Raw genomic sequence first — 24,012 nt, forward strand, 5'->3', positions numbered from 1 at the left:
CTGGAAGACCATAATGACCAAACTGGATGACCAGCATGGCAAAGGTGGTTGGCCAGTATGACCAAGCTGGAAGACCACCATTACTATGAGGACAAAGCTGAATGACCAGCAGGACCATAATGACCAATGTGAATGGCCAGCATGTCTTACTGCACTCTAGTGCGCATTTGGTGAAACAAATTCAGTTCTTAAATTGAAAAAACACAAGGCATAAAAAGGGCATATAAATAACCCGTATATAGTATATAAGTTTTGACCTGATTAACATTCCGCCTGTTAAAAGCTTGCTGGAATGTGATTGGCTAATAGTGACCACAAAAGTGTCCATATCAAATTTTCATTTGGTGTACCATTAGTGCATGGGCCATAGATGATAGTTGGCTAGGATGACCTTGATAGCTTGTATGGTTCTAGAGAAACAGCTATCGAGCATTGGCCCCGCCCCCTGGGGGGGTGTATGTCTACTTAAACTGACAGGGTATCTGAGAATCATGTAATGATCAAAGGACTGAAGTGGTATTAGTGTCAGGTTAAGCATTCAAAAGTTATAAGTGTTAAAGACATTTTACTGCACCATGGTAGAACTCATTTGCATATGGTGGCCATATTGTTTATAAATGTAAAGATTTTTTAAATAATTATTGAGGAGTAAGCTCTGCTGAACTGTTTGACACCAAACATGTCATGATTGGTCAAGGATCCAAGGACAAGATCTCAAAAGTAGGTTTTGCATATTATGCAAATTTAAAAAAAATTAAGTGGGTGGAGCATAAACAAGAATGACCCAGGCGGCTGACCAGCATGAACAAGAAGGATAAATATGTTCAATTAAGCAAGACAAGCAAGATTGAATAAGTTCAGCAGAGCTTTACTTTAGAATAATTCACCTGTAGCTGTTTCACCAAATGACCACCAGAGCGCAGCAAGAGACCACATATAACCTGCTGGAAATCTATCACTCTATCAGAAAGACAGAACATTCCCTATCAGTGTGTTTCTATTTATTAAAAAGAGAAGAAAAGTCCGATTGGGCTCCAAATTGGAACTCATGATCAAGTGGTCTGTATATACATGTATGTAAATTTGTGTGTTGATAGGGTCAAAGGTTCCTGACTTCTGACCATTTAGGTTTGAAAAAAGTGATAATACAGGCTTATGGCCTACAAAATGGCTGTTGCTCTTTGGGCATATTAGAGGCAAAAAATATCTGATTTGGCTCAAAATTTGCAATCATGATCAAGTGTTCTGTATATACATGTATGTAAATTTGTGTGTTGATAGGGTCAAAGGTTCCTGACTTCTGACCATTTAGGTTTGAAAAAAGTGATAATACAGGCTTATGGCCTACAAAATGGCTGTTGCTCTTTTGCCATATTAGAGGCAAAAAATATGCAAAAAATTGCAATCAGGATCACAATATCAGTCTATATATGTATGTCAATTTCTGTGTCAATAGGGTCAAAGGTTCCTGACTTCTGTCCATTTAGATTTGAAAAAAGCGATAATACAGGCTTGAGGCCTACAAAATCGCTGTAGTTTTCCAGCCGTTGTAGAGGCAAAACATGTCCGATTTGGCTGAAAATTTGCAATCAACATCAGATTATCAGTCTATATATGTGTATAAATTTGTGTGTTGATAGGGTGAAAGGTTCCTGTCTTCTGTCCATTTAGGTTGGAAAATAGCGATAAATAGAATAAATTGAAAATAGTTATTTTTTCACTGTAGAGCCTACTGAAGACTTATTTGGCTCATACTTGGCACATGTACTTCAAATGTCATTGTTAATTAGTAGCTTTAACAGTTTTGGCATGTTTGAAACTTTGACAGAGTTTTGGCCAAATAACTCTGAAAAGGCTTTCACATACATGTTTGATCAAGGTTTATGGGCCTCAAATAGTTAAAATGTCAATATTTTTTTGATAATTATTTACCTACAGAGTCTCAAGATTGCATCAAGACCAAATTTGTTTTGATTTATTAAGGACTTAGAGACAAGTTCGAAAAGAGCAATTTTTACTCTTTTGGCCACTGATGAAAATCTTTGCATTTTTGGTAAACACATGTAATTACAAAGTTGTAAAGGCTACAGCGTAGTATACAACTAAGAAAGAATAACAAGCCTAGGCCACTTGTACCTTTAGATATAACTGATTTTCTGCTATAGCGCCCCCTTGAGGCCAATCAACGCCATATTTTAATGGATGATAGAAGGCCCTGAGATACATGTAGGGTATAAGTATCGTCCTGATTGGTCATTGTTTAGCATGTCAAAAGCTTGCTGGAAACTGATTGGCTAATAACGATCGCTAAAAATTTGCATATCAAATTTTCCTTCTGTAAAACATTAGGACATAGGCCATAGATGATACATGCCAAAGGAGAGCTTCACAGCTTGTACGGTTCCTGAGAAACAGATTTTTAGCTTTGGCTCCGCCCCCTGGGGGCGTATGTCTACACAGATTGACGGTCTACCTCAGAATCATGTTGGCATCAAAGTTGTAAAGTGGCATTAGTGTAGGTTTAAGCATTCAAAAGTTACAGCTGTTAGAGTAAATTTGGGTGTGCCACGGTAAGATTAATTTGCATATGGCGGCCATATTGTTTACAAATTTCACAATTTTTTCGATAATTATTGAGGTTGGGACTCTGCTGAGTTGTTTTACACCAAATATGACAGGATTGGTCAATGACCCTAGGACAAGTTCTCAAAAGTAGGTTTTGCATATTATGCTAAATAGCAAAAAATCTAAGTGGGCGGAGCTTAGGGGTTCTATTGACCTTTTTGATTTGGCATTGACCAAGGAATCATATAATGCAAGAATTTTTGCTCTAGCTATCAGGGCGTAGGAGTTACGAGGCCAAACGCGTTGACCTTCGCCATAGCGCCCCCTTGAGGCCGATCGGGCTCATCTTTTGAATCTGAGTAGCGGTGAGAAGTACTACCATATGACCAAGTCTCAGCCCTGTAGGCCTTACGGTTTCTTCTGCCCAATCACTTCTATGGCAGAAAAAGAATAAGAACTATAATAATAATAATAATAATAATCAGAACAATTACAATAGGGTTTCTAGCACTACGTGCTCGAACCCCTAATAATAATAATAATAATAATAATAATCAGAACAATTACAATAGGGTTTCTAGCACTACGTGCTCGAACCCCTAATAATAAATATAGCCGCAAGCGGCGATTTACGGGGTTCGAGCGTCACAGGCAAAGAGGCCCCTGGAGGCCAGTTAGGCTTAAAACCTGTTGCTGGTTGACCGTCATCACCAAACTGGATAACCAAGCTGGGTGACCAGCGTGACCATAAAGACCATAATGGCAATGCTAGATGAGTGGTGTGAGTAAACTAGTTGAAAAGCATTGATAAATTGAGCTGTAGTGTTCATCAGGTTTTATGTGGTGTCTTACTGCACTCTAGTGCGCATTTGGTGAAACAAATTCAGTTCTTAAATTGAAAAAACACAAGGCATAAAAAGGGCATATAAATAACCCGTATATAGTATATAAGTTTTGACCTGATTAACATTCCGCCTGTTAAAAGCTTGCTGGAATGTGATTGGCTAATAGTGACCACAAAAGTGTCCATATCAAATTTTCATTTGGTGTACCATTAGTGCATGGGCCATAGATGATAATTGGCTAGGATGACCTTGATAGCTTGTATGGTTCTAGAGAAACAGCTATCGAGCATTGGCCCCGCCCCCTGGGGGGGTGTATGTCTACTTATACTGACAGGGTATCTGAGAATCATGTAATGATCAAAGGACTGAAGTGGTATTAGTGTCAGGTTAAGCATTCAAAAGTTATAAGTGTTAAAGACATTTTACTGCACCATGGTAGAACTCATTTGCATATGGCGGCCATATTGTTTATAAATGTAAAGATTTTTTTAATAATTATTGAGGAGTAAGCTCTGCTGAACTGTTTGACACCAAACATGTCATGATTGGTCAAGGATCCAAGGACAAGATCTCAAAAGTATTTTTTGCATATTATGCAAATTAAAAAAAAAATTAAGTGGGTGGAGCATAAACAAGAATGACCCAGGCGGCTGACCATCATGAACAAGAAGGATAAATATGTTCAATTAAGCAAGACAAGCAAGATTGAATAAGTTCAGCAGAGCTTTAATTTAGAATAATTCACCTGTAGCTGTTTCACCAAATGACCACCAGAGCGCAGCAAGAGACCATATATAACCTGCTGGAAATTTATCACTCTATCAGAAAGACAGAACATTCCCTATCAGTGTGTTTCTATTTATTAAAAAGAGAAGAAAAGTCCGATTGGGCTCCAAATTGGTATTCATGATCAAGTGGTCTGTATATACATGTATGTAAATTTGTGTGTTGATAGGGTCAAAGGTTCCTGACTTCTGACCATTTAGGTTTGAAAAAAGTGATAATACAGGCTTATGGCCTACAAAATGGCTGTTGCTCTTTGGCCATATTAGAGGCAAAAAATATCTGATTTGGCTCAAAATTTGCAATCAAGATCACAATATCAGTCTATATATGTATGTCAATTTCTGTGTCGATAGGGTCAAAGGTTCCTGACTTCTGTCCATTTAGATTTGAAAAAAGCGATAATACAGGCTTGAGGCCTACAAAATCGCTGTAGTTTTCCAGCCGTTGTAGAGGCAAAACATGTCCGATTTGGCTGAAAATTTGCAATCAAGATCAGATTATCAGTCTATATATGTGTATAAATTTGTGTGTTGATAGGGTGAAAGGTTCCTGTCTTCTGTCCATTTAGGTTGGAAAATAGCGATAAATAGAATAAATTGAAAATAGTTATTTTTGCACTGTAGAGCCTACTGAAGACTTATTTGGCTCATACTTGGCACATGTGCTTCAAATGTCATTGTTAATTAGTAGCTTCAACAGTTTTGGCATGTTTTAAACTTTGACAGAGTTTTGGCCAAATAACTCTGAAAAGGCTTTCACGTACATGTTTGATCAAGGTTTATGGGCCTCAAATAGTTAAAATGTCAAGATTTTTTTGATAATTATTTACCTTCAGTGTCTCAAGATTGCATCAAGACCAAATTTGTTTTGATTGATTAAGGACTTAAAGACAAGTTCAAAAAGAGCAATTTTTACTCTTTTGGCCACTGATGAAAATCTTTGCATTTTTGGTAAATACTTGTAATTACAAAGTTGTAAAGGCTACAGCAAAGTATACACCTAAAAAGAATAACAAGCCTAGGCCACTTGTACCTTTAGATATAACTGATTTTCTGCTATAGCGCCCCCTTGAGGCCAATAAATATCCATATTTTAATGGATGATAGAAGGCCCTGAGATACATGTAGGGTATAAGTATCGTCCTGATTGGTCATTGTTTAGCATGTCAAAAGCTTGCTGGAATCTGATTGGCTAATAACGATCGCAAAAATTTGCATATCAAATTTTCCTTCTGTAAAACATTAGAACATAGGCCATAGATGATACATGCCAAAGGAGAGCTTCATAGCTTGTACGGTTCCTGAGAAACAGATTTTTAGCTTTGGCTCCGCCCCCTGGGGGCGTATGTCTACACAGATTGAGGTGGTACCTCAGAATCATGTTGGCATCAAAGTTGTAAAGTGGCATTAGTGTAGGTTTAAGCATTCAAAAGTTACAGCTGTTAGAGTAAATTTGGGTGTGCCACGGTAAGATTAATTTGCATATGGCGGCCATATTGTTTACAAATTTCACAATTTTTTCGATAATTATTGAGGTTGGGACTCTGCTGAGTTGTTTGACACCAAATATGACAGGATAGGTCAATGACCCTAGGACAAGTTCTCAAAAGTAGGTTTTGCATATTATGCTAAATAGCAAAAAATCTAAGTGGGCGGAGCTTAGTGGTTCTATTGACCTTTTTGGTTTGCCATTAACCAAGGAATCATACAGTGCAAGAATTTTTGCTCTAGCTATCAGGGCGTAGGAGTTACGAGGCCAAACGCGTTGACCTTCGCCATAGCGCCCCCTTGAGGCCGATCAGGCTCATCTTTTGAATCTGAGTAGCGGTGAGAAGTACTACCATATGACCAAGTCTCAGCCCTGTAGGCCTTACGGTTTCTTCTGCCCGATCACTTCTATGGCAGAAAAAGAATAAGAATAATAATCGGAACAATTACAATAGGGTTTCTAGCACTACGTGCTCGAACCCCTAATAATAATCAGAACAATTACAATAGGGTTTCTAGCACTACGTGCTCGAACCCCTAATAAGAAAAATCTTAGCAAAAACAAGAGGGTTCTACGCACCTTCGGTGCTTGAACCCTAATAATAATAATAAGAAGAAAAATCTTAGCAAAAACAATAGGGTTCTACGCACCTTCGGTGCTTGAACCCTAATTAAACACTGCACTATTAATATATGAAATAATCAGGCAGCATTAATGCTAAAAGTCTCTCTTTACACTGAAAATGAGAGCTGGCATCCCCCCACAGGAGGGAGGCAGAGAGCTATAACTCAGCCTGAATCCAGACCTGCTGCTAGACCGGTTTCCACCACCAAGTGTCCTTTGTAAATATAGAAATAATTCAGTAAATTTCCTTAATCTGCCTCTAACTACTGACTTTATTTCAACAGTAAAAGTTCTGTTCTTGACTGGAGTCTCTCGGTGCAGCACTTTCACTGTGGTTCTCATTCTCATGATGAACAATCACAGATATGCTAATTATAAACACTGACACATATTTTCATTTACATTGATTAGATGTAGACTGTGTTTATATGTATTATTATTATTATTATTTATTATTATTTATTATCATTTGTTTCTGTGTAGGATTAATGCTAATATTATAAAGTTAGTTTATTAAGTGTCTCAGATTTATTTGCTGGTAAATGAAACATTAAATCTCTTCTTAAAATCAGACGTCTTTTGAGATCAGTAACTACAGATGAATCTGAGGGAGAGTTTAAATTGTACAGTAGTTTATAATTAGAGGATCAAACGGTTTAATGCAGCACTGAACTCAGATCAGCTCTGTACAAAATAAGAGAAGTGAATCTCTGAACACACACCTGTTCCTGCCTCTGTGTGTGTGTGTGTGTGTGGTAGGTGGGTGTGGCTCCTAGGTGTGGCTCCACCCACCCTCGTGGTCCCGCCCCCCTCCAGTGTGGAGCCGCAGCAGGTGAAGGCCACACTCCTGTGTTTCTCCAACAAGAGCTTCCCTCAGACTGGAGGCGGAGCTGGAAGGTGGGTGGGAGCAGCTGGAGCTCGGGGGTCAGACAGAGTCCCGGGCTTCTGCAGAAGGACCACGGCCTCCACAGCTGGAGCAACACCCTGACCCTCCAGGAGGAGCAGTGGCTGAAGAACACAGTGACCTGTGAGACCACCAAACACCTCCAGCCTACTGTCAGCAGTTTCATAAGTTTCATAATTAAACACAACAGAATAAACTGTGACTCAGAAAATGAAGACAGACATTGTTGGGTTTGATTAACCTCTCTGTATTTATTTACATATTTTACAGGATCAATGCAAATAAACACTGTTACACAAAATACACACAAAGTTATGGAATGTATATAGGAATTCTAGCCGAAGCTCATTTTCAGCTTCTGTCTCTGGTTAGAAGTGCTTAAAAGGAAATAAAAAAAACACATTCAAGACTCTGTAAAAGTTAAAATAATGAGTTTGGATAGAGTTTATACAGCTTCTGAAGGTTTCAACACATTTCTAATTGATAAAAGTACAAGACAGTGCTGAACTGATCACTGTCGACTGGTTAACCCTCACTGCTCTGCCTGCTATACAGAATATAAAAATGTACTATACTGTATGTGTACATTCAGATCTCTCTAAACAAGATTCCACACCACATTTTAGCACAGCCAATGATTTAGAGGTCGGGGTATTTACCCAAGAGTCTGAAAATGCTGCTCTACCTCTCACTGACTTTCAGTAGGAATTAAGAATCTTCTGGAACCAAAATATCATCTGTCAAAATTTCAGTTTTTGACAGACAAGGCTCCCACTTTCCTACTAAACTCCACAATATAGAAATCAACAAGGTTCTATTTCCACTCTGATAAGAAGATTAGAGCTGTTCTGATAATGATCTGTTACTGTTTAGTTCAGCTATTCCAGCTGCTGAACAGCCGGATCTCACTTCAGCTCATATGAACATAAGACGTGCTAAAATGGTGTATAAATATTATAAAAAAACTTCATATCAATGACTGTAAGAGAAAAGGAAGCAGCAGAGCTTCGGCTCAATCTGTCATTCATCAAGAGGATTTCTGTACTTCTAAACCAGTAAATAAAGATATCTGTGTGCAGTCAGATGAAGCTGTAAAAGAGAAAACAGGACAGTGTAATCAGATATGAACACACTTATCACAGTCAGCATTCAGACCCCCAATCACACAAACACAATATCAGATTGTGGAAATGATCACAAGCAGCAGAAATCCTATAAAATCTATAAAATAAAATAATATCTTAGAACAGCTTCATCAAACAAACTACAGCTTAATTCTATAAAACCACACACTCACACACCAAACACTTCACACTCTACACTGTAGAGATGGAGACTTTGGGTTATTTTAGGTCAAAACTACTAAATTAACAATGTATTATATGTTTAACTATTAATTATATACTGAAGATATTAACTCTATTTTCTATATGGTAAATGAAGTGTCTGATAAAACTATATTAAAATTATATGGTTTGTAATTAATTAAGCTAAATGGTTAATATTGTGCTGCTTCTCTACACAGAGTCACAATAATGAGTCTTAGAGAGTAATATATTATCACTGCACTGAGAAAAGGCTGTGAAGTTCATCCTGTGTCTAAAAGTTAAACAGGTTTGATTGAAGTTGATAAAATATTTCCAGTGACTGTGAACCACAGTAACACACTCTGTTTCACACAGGTCTGTTTTCACCCTAAACGTCACTAAAATAACGGTCTGATCTGGTTTGTTCTGCAGGTCAATCAAACACCTCCTCCTTTTAAAAACAGGAAGTTCTTGTTCATGCTGTGATGTAACCCACCTGACTCTCAGCTACAAACCATGGTAGCTTAGCAACACTGCCCAACCATGAACTCAGTTATAACACAAACATACTGTTTTATATCAAATCAAAATCACGAATAATTGGTGCATTTGGGTAGAATTCTACCAGTCTACTGTATACAATATTACCATAACAAGTTAACTTAAACCCAACTCTAAAACACTGAATGTGATCGTCAGTTGTGTGTGTGTGTGTGTGTGTGTGTGTGTTTCAGAGACAGTAATTCAGTAACTCACTATAGTTTCTCCAGTTTAAAATGAGGATCCTTCTGTAGATCAGAGAGCAGCTTCTTTCCTGACTCTCCTGGATTATTGGAGATCAGATCCAGCTCTCTCAGGTGTGAGGGGTTTGATTTCAGAGCTAAAGCTAAAGCAGCACAGCCTTCTTCTGTAATACTGCAGCTCCACAGCCTGCGGAGAGAAGGAGTGAAAAGTACAACAGATGAGTATACAGTTATATTCACACACTAGGAGTGCAAAGACCCCCCCATACACCCAACCCCCACTAGCTAATAACAATGTTGTTGGAGCAAGTATAAATAAGCTTAACTATACCTGTGAAAGAATCAGACCTGTAAATGTATATTAACATGTCTTGCAGTCATTAACATCATATAGACAAACACAGGGTAAGACAGGCATTAGTATTGGATTTTATATACCCTGCATTTCAACCCTCTGCTATTGACCTGTAGAACTACATTAAACACTGCCAAAGAGAGCAGTGTAAATTCCACCCACAGAGAACACTGATAGTTCTACTGAGCACAAGAAGAGACCTGAATGTTCATCACTCTCAAGTCAAGTCAAGTCAAGTAGTTTTATTGTCAATACTGCATATGTACAGGACATACAGAGAATTGAAATTACGTTACTCTCCTTCCCAATTTTACAGCAAGTACAGATAATAGATATAATAAAGGAGAATGGGAGACACTATGTGTACAATACAGCAGGGACACAAATAGACATACATGAGACAAAAACAAGGTGCAGTAGTGTGGGGAGAAATAGATATATAAATATAAGTAAAAAAAAGAAATAGATATAATATAAAAGAGTGGGAGACACTATATGTACAAAACAACAAGACACAATAAACATACGTAAGACAATAGTGCAATATTGATGGTGATTGAGATGGAATGACAGTATAAATAGTATATATCAGCAGTGCAAATATGGTATGTGGTATATATCTTAAGACAGGTAAAGTGAATGAGTGCGTAAGTTCTTAAAGTTCACAGCTTATGGGGAATTAAAGTGCGAATTGACAGTGCAAGTATATCAGATATTGGTTGTGTAGTGCAAGTCCGTTTGGAAGGGACCAGTACTTTGTGCATTGTAGTGCAGAGTTTCAGTACTGTATTAGTGGGGGGGGTCAGGATGCTGAGTGAGTGTGTGCTGGGGGCAGGATTGGGATGCGGGGTAGAGCAGGAAGAGAGTTCAGCATCCTCACAGCCTGATGGATGGGGCTGTCTCGCAGTCTGCTGGTCCTCGCCCCGAGACTCCTCAGTCTCCTCCCTGATGGCAGCAGGCTGAAGAAGCTGTGTAGTGGGTGGGAGGGATCTCCTGCCAGACGGAGGGCTTTCCGTGTGAGGCGGGAGCTGTACAAGTCCTGAAGGGAGGGGAGAGAGGTGCCAACAATCTTCTCAGCTGCTCTCACGATGCGCTGGAGGGTCCTGCGGCCGGATGCTGTGCAGGCCCCGTACCACACGGTGAAACAGCTGGTCAGGATGCTCTCGATGGCCCCTCTGTAGAAGGTGGTCATGATGGGGGTGGGGGCTCCAGCTCTTCTCAGCTTGCGGAGAAAGTAGAGACGCTGATTTGCCTTCCTGGCCAGTGATGCTGAGTTGGTGCTCCAGGAGAGGTCCTCTGTGACCTCTCCTCGCTCTGTTGTCCAAAAATGTGCATGAGCAGCTCGATATACTGATTTGCAGGATACTGTACATGATTTGTGGCTGTCAGGGAGGCACTATCAATATGCAGGAGAATCCTGCGACTCACAGGATCTGTAAAATCTCTGATTTAAAGACGAATAAATAAATCACTCTGTTACTTTGTGTAGAAGAAAATTCTCGCCTATAGTGTTACAGATACTACTACATCTTCAATCCTAAATCCTGCAGTTCTCTCAGAGTTGAGGAGTCAAATTGGGGTGTTAATAAAACGATCACGAAAAAAATGTCCACAAGTTGCTTAATAATCTGATATTGCAAACAAAGAAAAGAACATAAATTACCTTTTTTCACTATTAATGTTTTTTAGGATAAATCTTTTGCAACAACACTTGGCGTTCCATTTTTCTTTTTGCAATACATTCCTTCCTTTGCATTCCTCCGTTTTGTTTGCGAGTCTATTTTGACCCCTTTTTGATGTGAGGTCAGGGGAAGAGGAGAGGGGCGTGGCCAAACTGGAAAAGGGGGTTATGGAGGATTAACGTCATCAGCTGGAGCCTCTGTAGCTATATGTAATGCTGGAGGCCGGCCAGTTCATCCGGCCGTACTGACCGAGCTAACCAGGCTGAACAACAGCTGTTTACAGTTCATAAATTATTGCTAATCATTTATTTTACATATACATAATTATTAAATTATATAATATTGTTTTCAGTTGTTAAATTGAGCATGAGGCCGAATTTGGCTTGTTTTTCACCAGCATGCTTGCTGCAGTTACATGCGGCCGCCTGTAGATGGCGGATTTTAACAGGAAAAAGCCCCATTAAAACAACACTGTGCAAACACTTTAAATAAAAAAGAAAAACACAGAAAGACCTCCAAATTTATTTTAGACTTCAATATAATGTAGATAAATTAAGAGAATAAGACAGAACATAACATAAAAAAAGAATGTATTACTCTCCCTGGGGGAATTAGACTGTTCCAGGAGCTTATATTCAGATACACACAAGTACACACGTCAGAAAAATATAATAATAACAAAGGAAGACATTTTCTCATACCAGAATGTGATTTTAGATTTTTTTTTTTTGTTTTATTTTCTCGTCAGCATTAAAGACCCCAATTTAACTTCATAGAGTTTGAACTGAGAGCTAAGGCCAGATCTGCACATTTAAAACTTACTCTTACACTCACCAACAATAACACACACACACACACAGTCTTTTTGAGAGTGGGCAACTTAGTCCTGGACAATAATTCGATATTCGGTATTTATCGCGAGAAGAAATGTTACAATAACAGTGATATCATTTTTGTGTCATATCGATATGTATTATTTACAGAATCTGTCACGGACAGGCGTTTCACTGCAGAGCTGAACACAATCAGCCTCCGTAGCCGGGCTACGTCAGTGTGTGATGGTGTAATCATACAGGCACGTAGCCTGATAGGCTAGGCTAGGCTAGGCTCGGCTCCGCTCCACTCTGCATCTAAAATGTCCCGCGATGAAGCCAAACCGACCCTAACCGAGCGGTTCCGCTACACACAATATTTTCCTTATTCTCGCTGAAGCGATTTTGTAGTTTATGTTGTAACTGAGTTATTTATAGATGATAAAGCCTATAGGTTTGAATATTTTATGGGGATATCATGTTCCTTTTATGTATATGAAAGCTTTTTGCATTCTTTATCCTGGTTGATGCACTTTTGTTTTGATCTGTTAAATTTGTTTACAAAAGAATAAGAAGCCTCTGTTATAATTTCAAGTTATTTATATTGGTAATATGTATATAGGTTATAGGTTTATGTTTGACAGGGATGTCGTGTTTTTATTTTGCTATATGCAAATAAAAGTGAGCATTGATTTATTTAGAAATGTTTTATTATATTAATTGTTATATAGTATTCTATAGTTTTGTGAGAGGAGGCTTCAAAAACTTAAATTAACATTTTCAGACAATAGCAGGTACAGATTTCCATCTCATTCCATTTATTCCTAGCAGTTTTTCTGAGGCCTTCAAAGTATTTATATCGATATGGAAATTATATTGTATCGACCGAAATTAAGGAATATATCGTGATATAAATTTAGGACATATCGTCCAGCACTAGGGCAAATATATATCTGAGATTTTTTTTTTTGTTCCAGGTGGGATTATTATACCATAGTGTGAGGAATACACAGTGCTGTAACCTCCAGAATATAAATAATATCTGTTCCTGTTTACTCCACACACGTGAACACACAGCAGCACAAACCCACCCTTTACATCATTGGTGTAGGAACCGGGGGGGGATGAGTGGGACATGTCTCACCCAATATTAGAAACAGGTGGATTTGTCCCCCAAAAAATGATATTGTTTCACTCAGCTCAGCTGTGCTATTAATGATGAGACCGCCTCTCAGTAGAAACAGCCAATCAGCTTGCTGGTTTTTAAAATTGTGTGTTTTCCACCAGATCCAACTAATCAGCTAATAAACAATCCTTTATTGAGTTTACCTGTTAAAATCCCTTAGCCCCTAATGAAGCCTAAATCAATCATTATGTATATCCAGCAGTGTATTAGACACATCATACCACCACTTACTTTATTAAAGTACCTTTAAATCAGAGAAAGCTCTAGAATATGGAGAACAGTGGGAATATGCAGTAGAATATGCAGGAACAGGGTTAAGAAACATTGATCTAACCTGACTTCTGTTCATTTGTAGTTTACAGTAACACCACAGTAAGACCACATGTCCTGACCTTTCATGCATAATTTTTTCTAACAACAGTAATGTAATGTGTTTAGGTTGTAAAGTCACCTTTACTTGGATGTAAATAATAATAAACAGAATACAAAAAAGGGATTATTTGTGATTAAAAGATGTTGTTCTAGGACACTATAGGCTGGGTTTTGGTTCATATTAGCAAATGTGTCTCCCCCCAATATCAAACCCTCTCCTACGCTCTTACTTTACATCATTTATAAACACAATACAAAATAAAATAACATTTCTGTTTCAGTAAATTAGTGGATAACTCACCTTCACAGCGTAAACGAGTATTTAAAAATCTACTAAAACAATAAAACAGGTTTCTATCTAACCACAGCACAAAGACGGTACTGGTGCATGTTCACAATGACGGCCTGTACTGTTACACACCTTAAGACAAGAAGAATAGGACAAAATGATAGAAACACTTCATCACTTGGTGTCAAAATATCCTAAACATCAAAGGAGATGTGATAACAAACCCACACACACACACACACCCACACACTCACACACACACTCACACTCACACACACACACACACACTCACTCTCTCTTTCTGAACATTAGCAGGCAGTATGAGTGTGTTTGTTTAGAGAAATCACCACACAGTCAGTCTGATGAAAATGTAAAGTTCAGAGGGACTTTTCTCTATGAGCAGTTTCTGCATTTCTAATACTGTGTGTGAGTGTGATTGTGGAGGTTTTCAGCATATTCTATAGAGAGTTGATGAAGCAATGGTTCAGCGATGGCTCGGGGGAACACTGTGCAGAGGACTGATGATCATTCTACACACCACCTCCACACACTGGTACAGACTGTGGGTAGTGGTTCTGATCACTACCCAGAATGGTGTGAGTATACGCAGCTTATTTTACTGAGAGGTGTGTAACTATAAGGAAATAAGAAACATTGAGCTGCTTTTTAATGGATGATTTTTACTCAGATTGCTGCGTAATAGTTAAAAGCAGGGGTGGATCTACTGGGGTGGTAAAGGGCAGCTGCCACCCTAAAAGAAAGCCTTGCCTCTCCTGCTGCCACCCCAGTTGGCAGCAACGAATTAACCCCTTTCCACACGCCCCCTAGTGGCCATTCCACCGGGGGAAATTAACTTGGTGGACATTTTGAATAACTGTAAACAAATAAATATATATAGTTTTTGCAGTGAAATCACTCTGATATGATGGAGGACACTCGTGGCTGTGTGTGTGTGTGTGTGTGTGTGTGTGTGAGTGCAGTGGAGTGTGTATGTGTGTGTAGTGGTGTGTGTGTGCAGGGGTGTGTGTGGGTAGTGGTGTGTGTGTGCAGTGGTGTGTGTGTGTGTGTGTGAGTGCAGTGGAGTGTGTATGTGTGTGTAGTGGTGTGTGTGTAGTGGTGTGTGTGTGTGAGTGTTTGTGTGTATAGTGGTGTGAGTGTGCAGTGGTGTGTGTGTGTGTGTAGTGGTGTGTGTGTGAAGTGGTTTGTGTGTGTATGTAGTGGTGTGTGTAGTAGTGTGTGTGAAGTGGTGTGTGTGTGTGTGTGTGTGTGTGAGTGCAGTGGTGTGTGTGTGTGTGAAGTAGTTTGTGTGTGTGCAGTAGTGTGTGTGTGTGTGTGTGTGTGGTAGTGTGTGTTCAGTGGTGTGTGTGTAGTGGTGTGTGTGTGTGAGTGTTTGTGTGTATAGTGGTGTGAGTGTGCAGTGGTGTGTGTGTGTGTGTGTGTAGTGGTGTGTGAGTGCAGTGGTGGGTGTGTGTGAGTGCAGTAGTGTGTGTGTGAAGTGGTTTGTGTGTGTATGTAGTGGTGTGTGTGTGTGTGTGGGTGTGAAGTAGTTTGTGTGTGTGCAGTAGTTGTGTGTGTGTGTGTGTGCAGTAGTGTGTGTGAAGGTGAGATTCTCTGTTTGTTGTATTTTGATGATCTTACCCCAGTTTCTCCAGTTTACAGTGTGGATTCTTCAGTCCAGCAGAGAGCAGCTTCACTCCTGAATCCTGCAGTTTATTATGACTCAGGTCCAGTTCTCTCAGAGTTGAGGAGTTTGAGCTGAGAACTGAGGCCAGATCTGCACAGCTTTTCTCTGCTAGATTACAGTTCCGCAGCCTGAGAGAGAAATTATAATCCATTAGAAACACTGACATATAAACACACACACAATTAGTATATATTTGAGATAAATATGCTTTATCCCATAACAGTTATACAATCCTTTTTTTAATTAAAATACATCTAGTAAATATATATATATATATATATATATAGTTTATATATATACAGTTCATGTAAAAATATTATACTATTATTTACTGAATTAAAATGAGTAAAGCTGAAGATGTTTTACATATTTAAGAAATGTTTAACATGTGTCCCTTCTTTTACTATAAACAATAATATGCACATGAATACATATACATATCCTCCACACACAAACTAATTCTAATTTCTTTATCAATAAATTAGTTACAGAAAATTGTCAGTGATTATTTCATCAATTATTAAAGCAAGACATGATCATTCATTTAGCTGAATCTCACACACTGCAGATTAAACTAAAACTGAACTTAAATTCAGATAAACAGACATGCATGTACTTCTGATAAAGAGCTCAGAATAGAACACTTTTCCACAGAGAACATGCTGCTCAGTGTATTTCTCTTTATGAGGGTGAAATCAGAATAAGATTGTATTTTTAAGTAAGAAATCTATATTTATGTGCACATGGTCAGGGGTAGTTTTATTACTTTAGGGTTTAAATGATTCTGCTGAACCACACTTCAAAAGCAATGCCTGATTTTCTTTTCTTTTTTTTTGGCCCACCACCACCCCCCTCTCCAGAGGACCATTAATTCTTTTTGTTTATTAATTTAATTGTTTAATTTATACATACATATATACATTTAATATAGTTGGGGGGTTCAGGGTTGGAGGGAGTGAGATGCAGAAGGGGTTCGAGGGGGAGAAAACAAACAAACAAACAGACAAAAACAAAGAAGGAAAAGAAAAAGAAAATAGAAAAAATAGGAAAGAAAGAGACATACACATATATACCAAAATGTAGCTAAACAGAAAACAGAATCATGAAGTTATGTGCGATTTTAACTGATGATTTTGCTACGGTTATCTTGTGTTGGATTATTGTGAACTCGGTGGATAACTTTATACTGGATGAGCTGTAAATTAATGTTTCTGATCATGTTGTGATTATTATTACACACCTGGACCCAGAAATCGGCATTAGGAGTTAATGATAAATCTTCTTTCTATTGTTTGCATGGTAAGCTAATAGTAAGATTCAATTGAGATATTATTTTATATATTTTGGATAGTAATTTATTTGTTGTAGTAATTCTAAGAAATTCTGAAATTGGTGTAGGCAGGTCTAATGTGATTGGGGTGATATTTGAACAGATGATTGATCTTAACTGGTGGTATTATAAAAATTGAGTTCTCCCAATGCCGTATTTCTGGGTTAATTGTGGTAGTGAGATTAAGGTGGTATTGTGATACATGTGTTTGAGGTGTGTGATCCGCTTTTTGATCCAAGGTGGGTAGTTTAGTGTTTTTTATCGATGATAAAGTCCGGGTTGTTCCAGATGGGTGAATGACTGGTTGGTGTGAGTACAGAGTTTGTTATCTTGTGAAAATAATGGTGGGAGTTTGGTGCCTCTAGGCCGCCATGCAATTTTGAGCTCTGTAATGTTGTGAGTTTGATTCTGGGTGGTTTATTTTTCCAGTAATATTCAGTTATTGTGGTATTTAGTTTGAAAACAGGTGGTTGGGGGCTGACTGGAAAACACTGAAAATAAATAATGGATTTTTGGTAATACTGTCATTTTAATTGTATCAATTCTGCCACCAAGCGAAAGGGGAAGTGTTGTCCAACGGCGGAGATCATCACTTATTGTTTTAGTTAATGAGTTTAAATTGAGTTTAAACAACTCTGACAGCTGGGGGAGACCCTCACACCCAGATATGTGAATTAGTGCACATGGGGATGGGTAGTGTTTTCAGTTTAACATCAGGTTTATTTATGTTTATTGGGAGAACTGGAGATTTAGACCAATTGATTGAAAACTCTTTGGATTGTTTGGTTTGTTTCTTTTATTGAAATAACTGTTTTTTTGTAGAAATAATAAGATATAATCTGCATATAGACTGATTTTATGTTGTATGTTGGGTGTTTGGATTCCTTTAATGTTTGTGTTTTGACGTATCGCTGCTGTTAGCGGTTCTATGAAGATAGAGAATAGATAAGGAGAGAGTGAGCATCCTTGTCTAGTCCCCGGTGTAGTGTGAAAGGTTATGATATTACCCCATTGGTGTTGACTGTGGCCTTAGGTGCAGTGTATAAAATCTGTATCCAATTAATAAATGATTCTCCAAACCCGAGTTTGTGCAGTGTGGTGAATAAGAGTTTCCAGTTCACTCTATCAAAGACTTTCTCTGCATCCAGGGTTACAACTGCTGTTGGTATGTTCTGGTGAGAGGTGTAATCTATTATGTTCACTAATCTGCACATATTGGTGGATGAATGTCGACCCTTGAGAAATCCAGTTTGATCAGGATGTATTAAATTATGGATTATTGTTTCTATTCTGTTATCTAGAGCCTTGCTGATTATTCTTGTGTCTGTATTTATTAATGATAATGGTCTGTAGCTGGATGGTAGGGTAGGGTCTTTGTTTAGTTTAAGGTGAAGGGAAATGATTGCAGTATTCATGTTTGTTGGTAGTTTTGCATTTTGTTTAATTTCTGATATCATTCTGTAAAACAGTTGAGATAGGGATGACCAAAAGTGTTTATAAAACTCAGCAGGGAATCTGTCAGGTCCTGGTGCTTCATTGTTAGGAATGTGTTTTAGAGCTTTGTAGAATTCTTCTGGAGATAATGGTATTTCAAGTGTATGTTTTTGGTTTTTGGTTAATTTAGGCAGTTTGATGTGGTCCTCAGGAGACCGCCTCTCAGTAGAAACAGCCAATCAGCTTGCTGGTTTTGCGGCATGTGGAGGAGAGTCAATGGGCTGGTGGGAGGGAAGCCCCTCCCCCTCGCTGTGAGATTTAGAAGCGGGGTACAGAATTAGTTGATGTTAAAACAGATCTGGATATACGAAGATTTTTCTAAAAGAAAGGTAACGGAGCTAACCATGTAAACTGTGGTGACACTGTTTCTGATAGCAGCTGTGTTAGTCAGTTAGCTTAACTTTGGAATTAGATAGATAGGGAGTTAAGGTTTAAGAAAAAATAAACTATATATGTAATGTTCAACTTGCCCTGATGTACCTGATCAGCTAATCACTATTTCATTTTCAAACTGTGTTTATTAATTTAAGATCGCGGGACTTACTGTAAGCTATAATGAACAACAATTAATTTAAATAACTAGATATCTAGAAGCTGGATGTAGAGGATAGCCAGAATTTAGTACAGTACTTTATGTTGGTAGTTTAAAGCAGTTTCTTAACCCTGATCTCTGCCCTAAAATTGTGTGTTTTCCACCAGATCCAACTGATTAGCCCCCCCCCCCAATATCATACCCGCTCCTACGCCCTTGCTTAGTGTGTGTGTCTGTGTGTGTGTAGTGGTGTGTGTTAGAGTGAGTGTGAGTGTTTGTATGCAGTGCTGTGTGTGTAGTGGTGTGTGTGTGTGTGTGTATAGTGGTATGTGTGTGTGTGTAGTTGTGTGTGTGTTTGTGTAGTGGTGTGTGTATGAGTGCGAGAGTGTGTGTGTGTGTGTGCAGCGGTCTGTGTGTGTGTGTGCGAGTGTGTGTGTGAGTGTAGTGGTGTGTGTGTGTGAGTGCAGTGGTGTGTGTGTGTGAGTGTGTGTGTGTGTGTAGTGGCATGTGTGTGTGAGTGCAGTCATGTGTGTGTGTGTGAAGTAGTGGTGTGTGTGTCTAGTGGTGTGTGTGTAGTGGTGTGTGTGTGTGTGTGTGCAGTGGTGTGTGTGTGTGTGTAGTGGTGTGTGTGTGTGTGAGTGCAGTCGTGTGTGTGTGTGTGAAGTAGTGGTGTGTGTGTCTAGTGGTGTGTGTGTAGTGGTGTGTGTGTGTGTGTGCAGTGGTGTGTGTGTGTGTGTGTAGTGGTGTGTGTGTGTAGTGATGTGTGTGTGTGTGTGCAGTGGTGTGTGTGTGTGTAGTGGTGTGTGTGTGTGTAGTGATGTGTGTGTGTGTGAGTGCAGTGGTGTGTGTGTGTGCAGTGGTGTGTGTGTAGTGATGTGTGTGTGTGTGTGTGTGTGTGTGTAGTGGTGTGTGAGTGTGTATGTGTGTGTGTGTGTGTGTGTGTGTGAAGGTGAGATTATCTGTTTGTTGTATTTAGATGATCTTACTTCAGTGTCTCCAGTTTACAGTGTGAACTCTTCAGTCCAGCAGAGAGCAGCTTCACTCCTGAATCCTGCAGATTATTATCACTCAGCTCCAGATCTCTCAGAGTTGAGGAGTTTGAGCTGAGAGCTGAGGCCAGATCTGCACAGCTTTTATCTGCTAGATTACAGCAACTCAGCCTGAGAGAGAAATGATAATCCATTAGAAACACTGACATATAAACACACACACCCCTATTAGTATATATTTGAGATAATTATGCTTTATCCCATAATAGTTATACAATCCTTGTTTAATTAAAATACATCTAGTTAATATATATTGTGTAGAACAGTTCATGTAAAAATATTATACTATTATATTATTATTTACTGAATTAAAATGAGTGAAGCTGAAGATGTTTTACATATTTAAGAAATGTTTAACATGTTTTTCTTCCTTTACTATAAACAGTAATATGCACATGAATACATATACATATCCTCCACACAAACAAACTAATTCTAATTTCTTTATCGATAAATTGGTTAAAGAAAATTTTCAGTTTTTATTTTATAAATTATTAAAGCAAGACATCATGATTCATTTAGCTGAATCTCACACATTGCAGAGAGTGAGCATCCTTGTCTAGTCCCCCGGTGTAGTGTGAAAGGTTTTGATATTACCCCATTGGTGTTGACTGTGGCCTTAGGTGCAGTATATAAAATCTGTATCCAATTAATAAATGATTCTCCAAACCCGAGTTTGTGCAGTGTGGTGAATAAGAATTTCCAGTTCACTCTATCAAAGTCTTTCTCTGCATCCAGGGTTACAACTGCTGTTGGTATGTTCTGGTGAGAGGTGTAATCTATTATGTTCACTAATCTGCACATATTGGTGGATGAATGTCGACCCTTGAGAAATCCAGTTTGATCAGGATGTATTAAATTATGGATTATTGTTTCTGTTCTGTTGGCTAGAGCCTTGCTGATTATTTTTGAGTCTGTATTTATTAATGATAACGGTCTGTAGCTGGATGGTAGGGTAGGGTCTTTGGTTTAAGGTGAAGGGAGATGATTGCAGTATTCATGTTTGTTGGTAGTTTTGCATTTTGTTTAAATTCTGATATCATTCTGTAACACAGTTGAGATAGGGATGACCAAAAGTGTTTATAAAACTCAGCAGGGAATCTGTCAGGTCCTGGTGCTTTATTGTTAGGAATGTGTTTTAGGGCTTTGTAGATTTTTTTCTGGAGATTACTTAGGAAGTTACTGATTTCATCTAAGTTGGTTTTATTGGCTGATGAATATACATTTTTAAAAAATCTTTAAAGGTGTCGTTAATTTCATCATGTGTAAGTACTATTTTCCCTGCTGAGTGGTCGGAATAATCGTTTTTTTTCTTTATTACGCTTAATGAGATTTGCTAAATATTTTGCACGTTTATTTGAGTATTCAGTGTTTTCATGTCTCAATCTTTGTAATAAGAATTTAGTTGTTTTGTTTTTCAATTTGTTTAGATCATATCCAAGTTTCCTAAGTTCTTTTTGCTTTTCTTCAGATGGGTTACTTATGATATTTTTTTCTAATTCTCTCATTTCTATTTCTAACTTTACCTCATGTTCTTTTTCTTTCTTCTTTTTAAATGTAGCATATTGTATTATTTTTACTCTTAGAACCGCTTTGCCAGTCTCCCCTAAAAGTGTTGGTGATATGTCTGGAGAATAATTTATTTCTAGAAAGGATGCCCACTGTCTTTTTATATAGCTGTCGAATTCTTGATCGTTAAGTAGTGATGTGTTAAAGCGCCATCTAAAGGTCTGTTTATGTGGTTGGTTTGAATTCCATATCATGGAATGGTGCATGGTCACTTATTGTGATAGGGTGAATTAGTATACGTACAATGTTTGACAAAATTTAATGAATAATTAGAAAATAATCAATGTGTGAATATGATTTATGTATTGCTGAGTAAAATTTGAATTCTTTGGTTGTTGGATGATTTTGTCGCCACCCATCACCAAGACCAAAATCCTGCATGTACTGTTTTATTATTTCAGTGGAATTCCAGTTGCGTGTGTTCTGAGTATGAGCCGATCGGTCTAAAGATGAATCTAAAACTGTATTAAAATCGCCTCTGATTATAATTGAAGTAAGTAATATAATACAGGAAATTGACAAATCCTGCACCTAACAGCTGGGGTTATGCATAGGGCTCAGCCAGGATCTACTACTCACTCAACTAACAGCAATAGCCAAAACCACCACAATCTGATACTGGCTCGACAAGGATCCAGAAGCACAGCCAAACACTATGTTCATGGTCCATTGCCTCAACTGCCAAGTAACAGACCTACCGAAAAATAACCTATGAACAAACAGAATCCCTCCTTAATCTAAGCTCATTTCCTTAACCTATGGCAACAACACACTTACCACAGCACCCTACGTAAGCACAATCACACACTACACACAATACACTATCCGCTTACTTTCAGAGTACAATACTACATCCGGCCTCAAGCTTGTAACCAGAATGCACTCCGGGATCTGCAGTTTACTACCTACATCCACTAACAACTTCCAATCTCGTGCATCAGCCCACTTAAATAGTGAGGAAATTTGTGTAGAAAAGTCATGAAAAAATTTGTGATTTTCAATATTTGATCTGTAGATGTTAGCAATGGTAAAAGTGTGGTTATTAATGGTGATATTTATGATGATAAATCGTTCATCTGGCTCTGTGATTGTAGTATTGTGTATAATGGATAGATAGATAGATAGATAGATAGATAGATAGATAGATAGATAGATAGATAGATAGATAGATAGATACATAGATACATAGATAGATACTTTATTGATCCCCGAGGGGAAATTTTGGACATCCAGCAGCGGGTATACACAGTACACAAAAGTAACTAGGAAGGATGAGATAAAACAAAAGCTTATAAAAATACAAATACCAAAAACTGTTTATAACAATTTGTATTTGTAAACAAATACAAAAAATACAAATACAATAAAATATATAAAGTATAAAAGTACAACAGTACAGTCAGTAGTATGTAATGGCAATAATGAACCGTAAACAATGAACACCAGTTGATGTGCATATAAAGAGGGTATCTGATGTCAGCCATACAAAAAGTGCAAATACACAGTTATATAATAATTTAAATTTGCAGTGCAAGCTTGTGCAAAAACTACTAGTGCAAAATAATGTCATGTAAAAGGGCATCTCTGAGAGTGTATCTGCTGAGATGAGGCCTGTGTACATGGAGTGGCCAGAGTGCAAAAGTGTCACAGAGTCTTCAGTTTGCTGTGCTGAGAGGAGTTGAAAAGTCTTATGGCCTGAGGGACAAAAGACTTTCGGAGTCTGTCTGAGGAGCAGGACTGGGACAGCAGTCTGCCGCTGAATGAGCTCCTCTGCCTGGTGATGGTGCTGTGCAGAGGGTGGTGAACATTGTCCATGATGTTCAGCAGCTTGCTGAGGGCTCTCCTCTCTGCCAGTGGTGTTAAGGACTCCAGCTCTAATCCCAGCACAGAACCAGCTTTCCTCACCAGCCTGTCCAGTCGTCCAGCGTCCCTCTTGCTGATGCTGCCTCCCCAACACACTACAACGTAAAAGAGGACGCTGGCTACCACAGACTGGTAGAACATCAGCAGGCGTTTCTGGCAGATGTTGAAAGACCCGAGCCTTCTGAGGAAGTACATTCTACTCTGTGCCTTCCTGTAGAGGGAGTCAGTGTTCGCTGACCAGTCCAGCCTATCATCCAGGTGCACACCAAGGTATTTGTAGGATTTGACCACCTCCACATCAACCCCCTGGATGGAGATTGGCTGCTGAGCAGAGAGCCTGGACCTTCTGAAGTCTATGCACATCTCCTTGGTTTTGGATATGTTCAGCTGCAGATGGTTCATCTTGCACCACACCACAAATTCCTCAACCAGGTTTCTGTACTCCCTCTCATCACCATTACGCACACACCCCACGATTGCAGTGTCGTCAGAGAACTTCTGCATGTTGCATGACTCCGAGTGGTATTTGAAGT

The 24,012-nt window shown here is 38.6% G+C and overlaps 2 protein-coding genes across 3 annotated transcripts in view; both read right to left on the reverse strand.

The window, feature by feature from the left end:
- LOC111189544 (NACHT, LRR and PYD domains-containing protein 3-like) overlaps positions 1–24,012 on the reverse strand; it is a 370,388-nt gene that overhangs the window by 239,582 nt on the left and 106,794 nt on the right. The gene's annotated exons all lie outside the window — the stretch shown is intronic.
- LOC103033803 (protein NLRC3-like) overlaps positions 1–24,012 on the reverse strand; it is a 188,158-nt gene that overhangs the window by 134,735 nt on the left and 29,411 nt on the right. Inside the window, exon 7 of one of the 2 annotated variants that reach the window (XM_049472993.1) lies at positions 9,159–9,449. The exons of the other annotated variant lie outside the window; for it this stretch is intronic. Within the exon in view, the coding sequence (XP_049328950.1) occupies positions 9,275–9,449 (175 nt within the window). The 3' untranslated portion in view covers positions 9,159–9,274. Of the gene's footprint in view, positions 1–9,158; positions 9,450–24,012 lie in introns of those variants that run through there. 2 annotated transcript variants of the gene reach the window in all.

Source organism: Astyanax mexicanus, unplaced genomic scaffold, assembly GCF_023375975.1.
Source record: "Astyanax mexicanus isolate ESR-SI-001 unplaced genomic scaffold, AstMex3_surface scaffold_32, whole genome shotgun sequence".
In the NCBI taxonomy this organism is placed as follows: Eukaryota; Metazoa; Chordata; class Actinopteri; order Characiformes; family Acestrorhamphidae; genus Astyanax; species Astyanax mexicanus.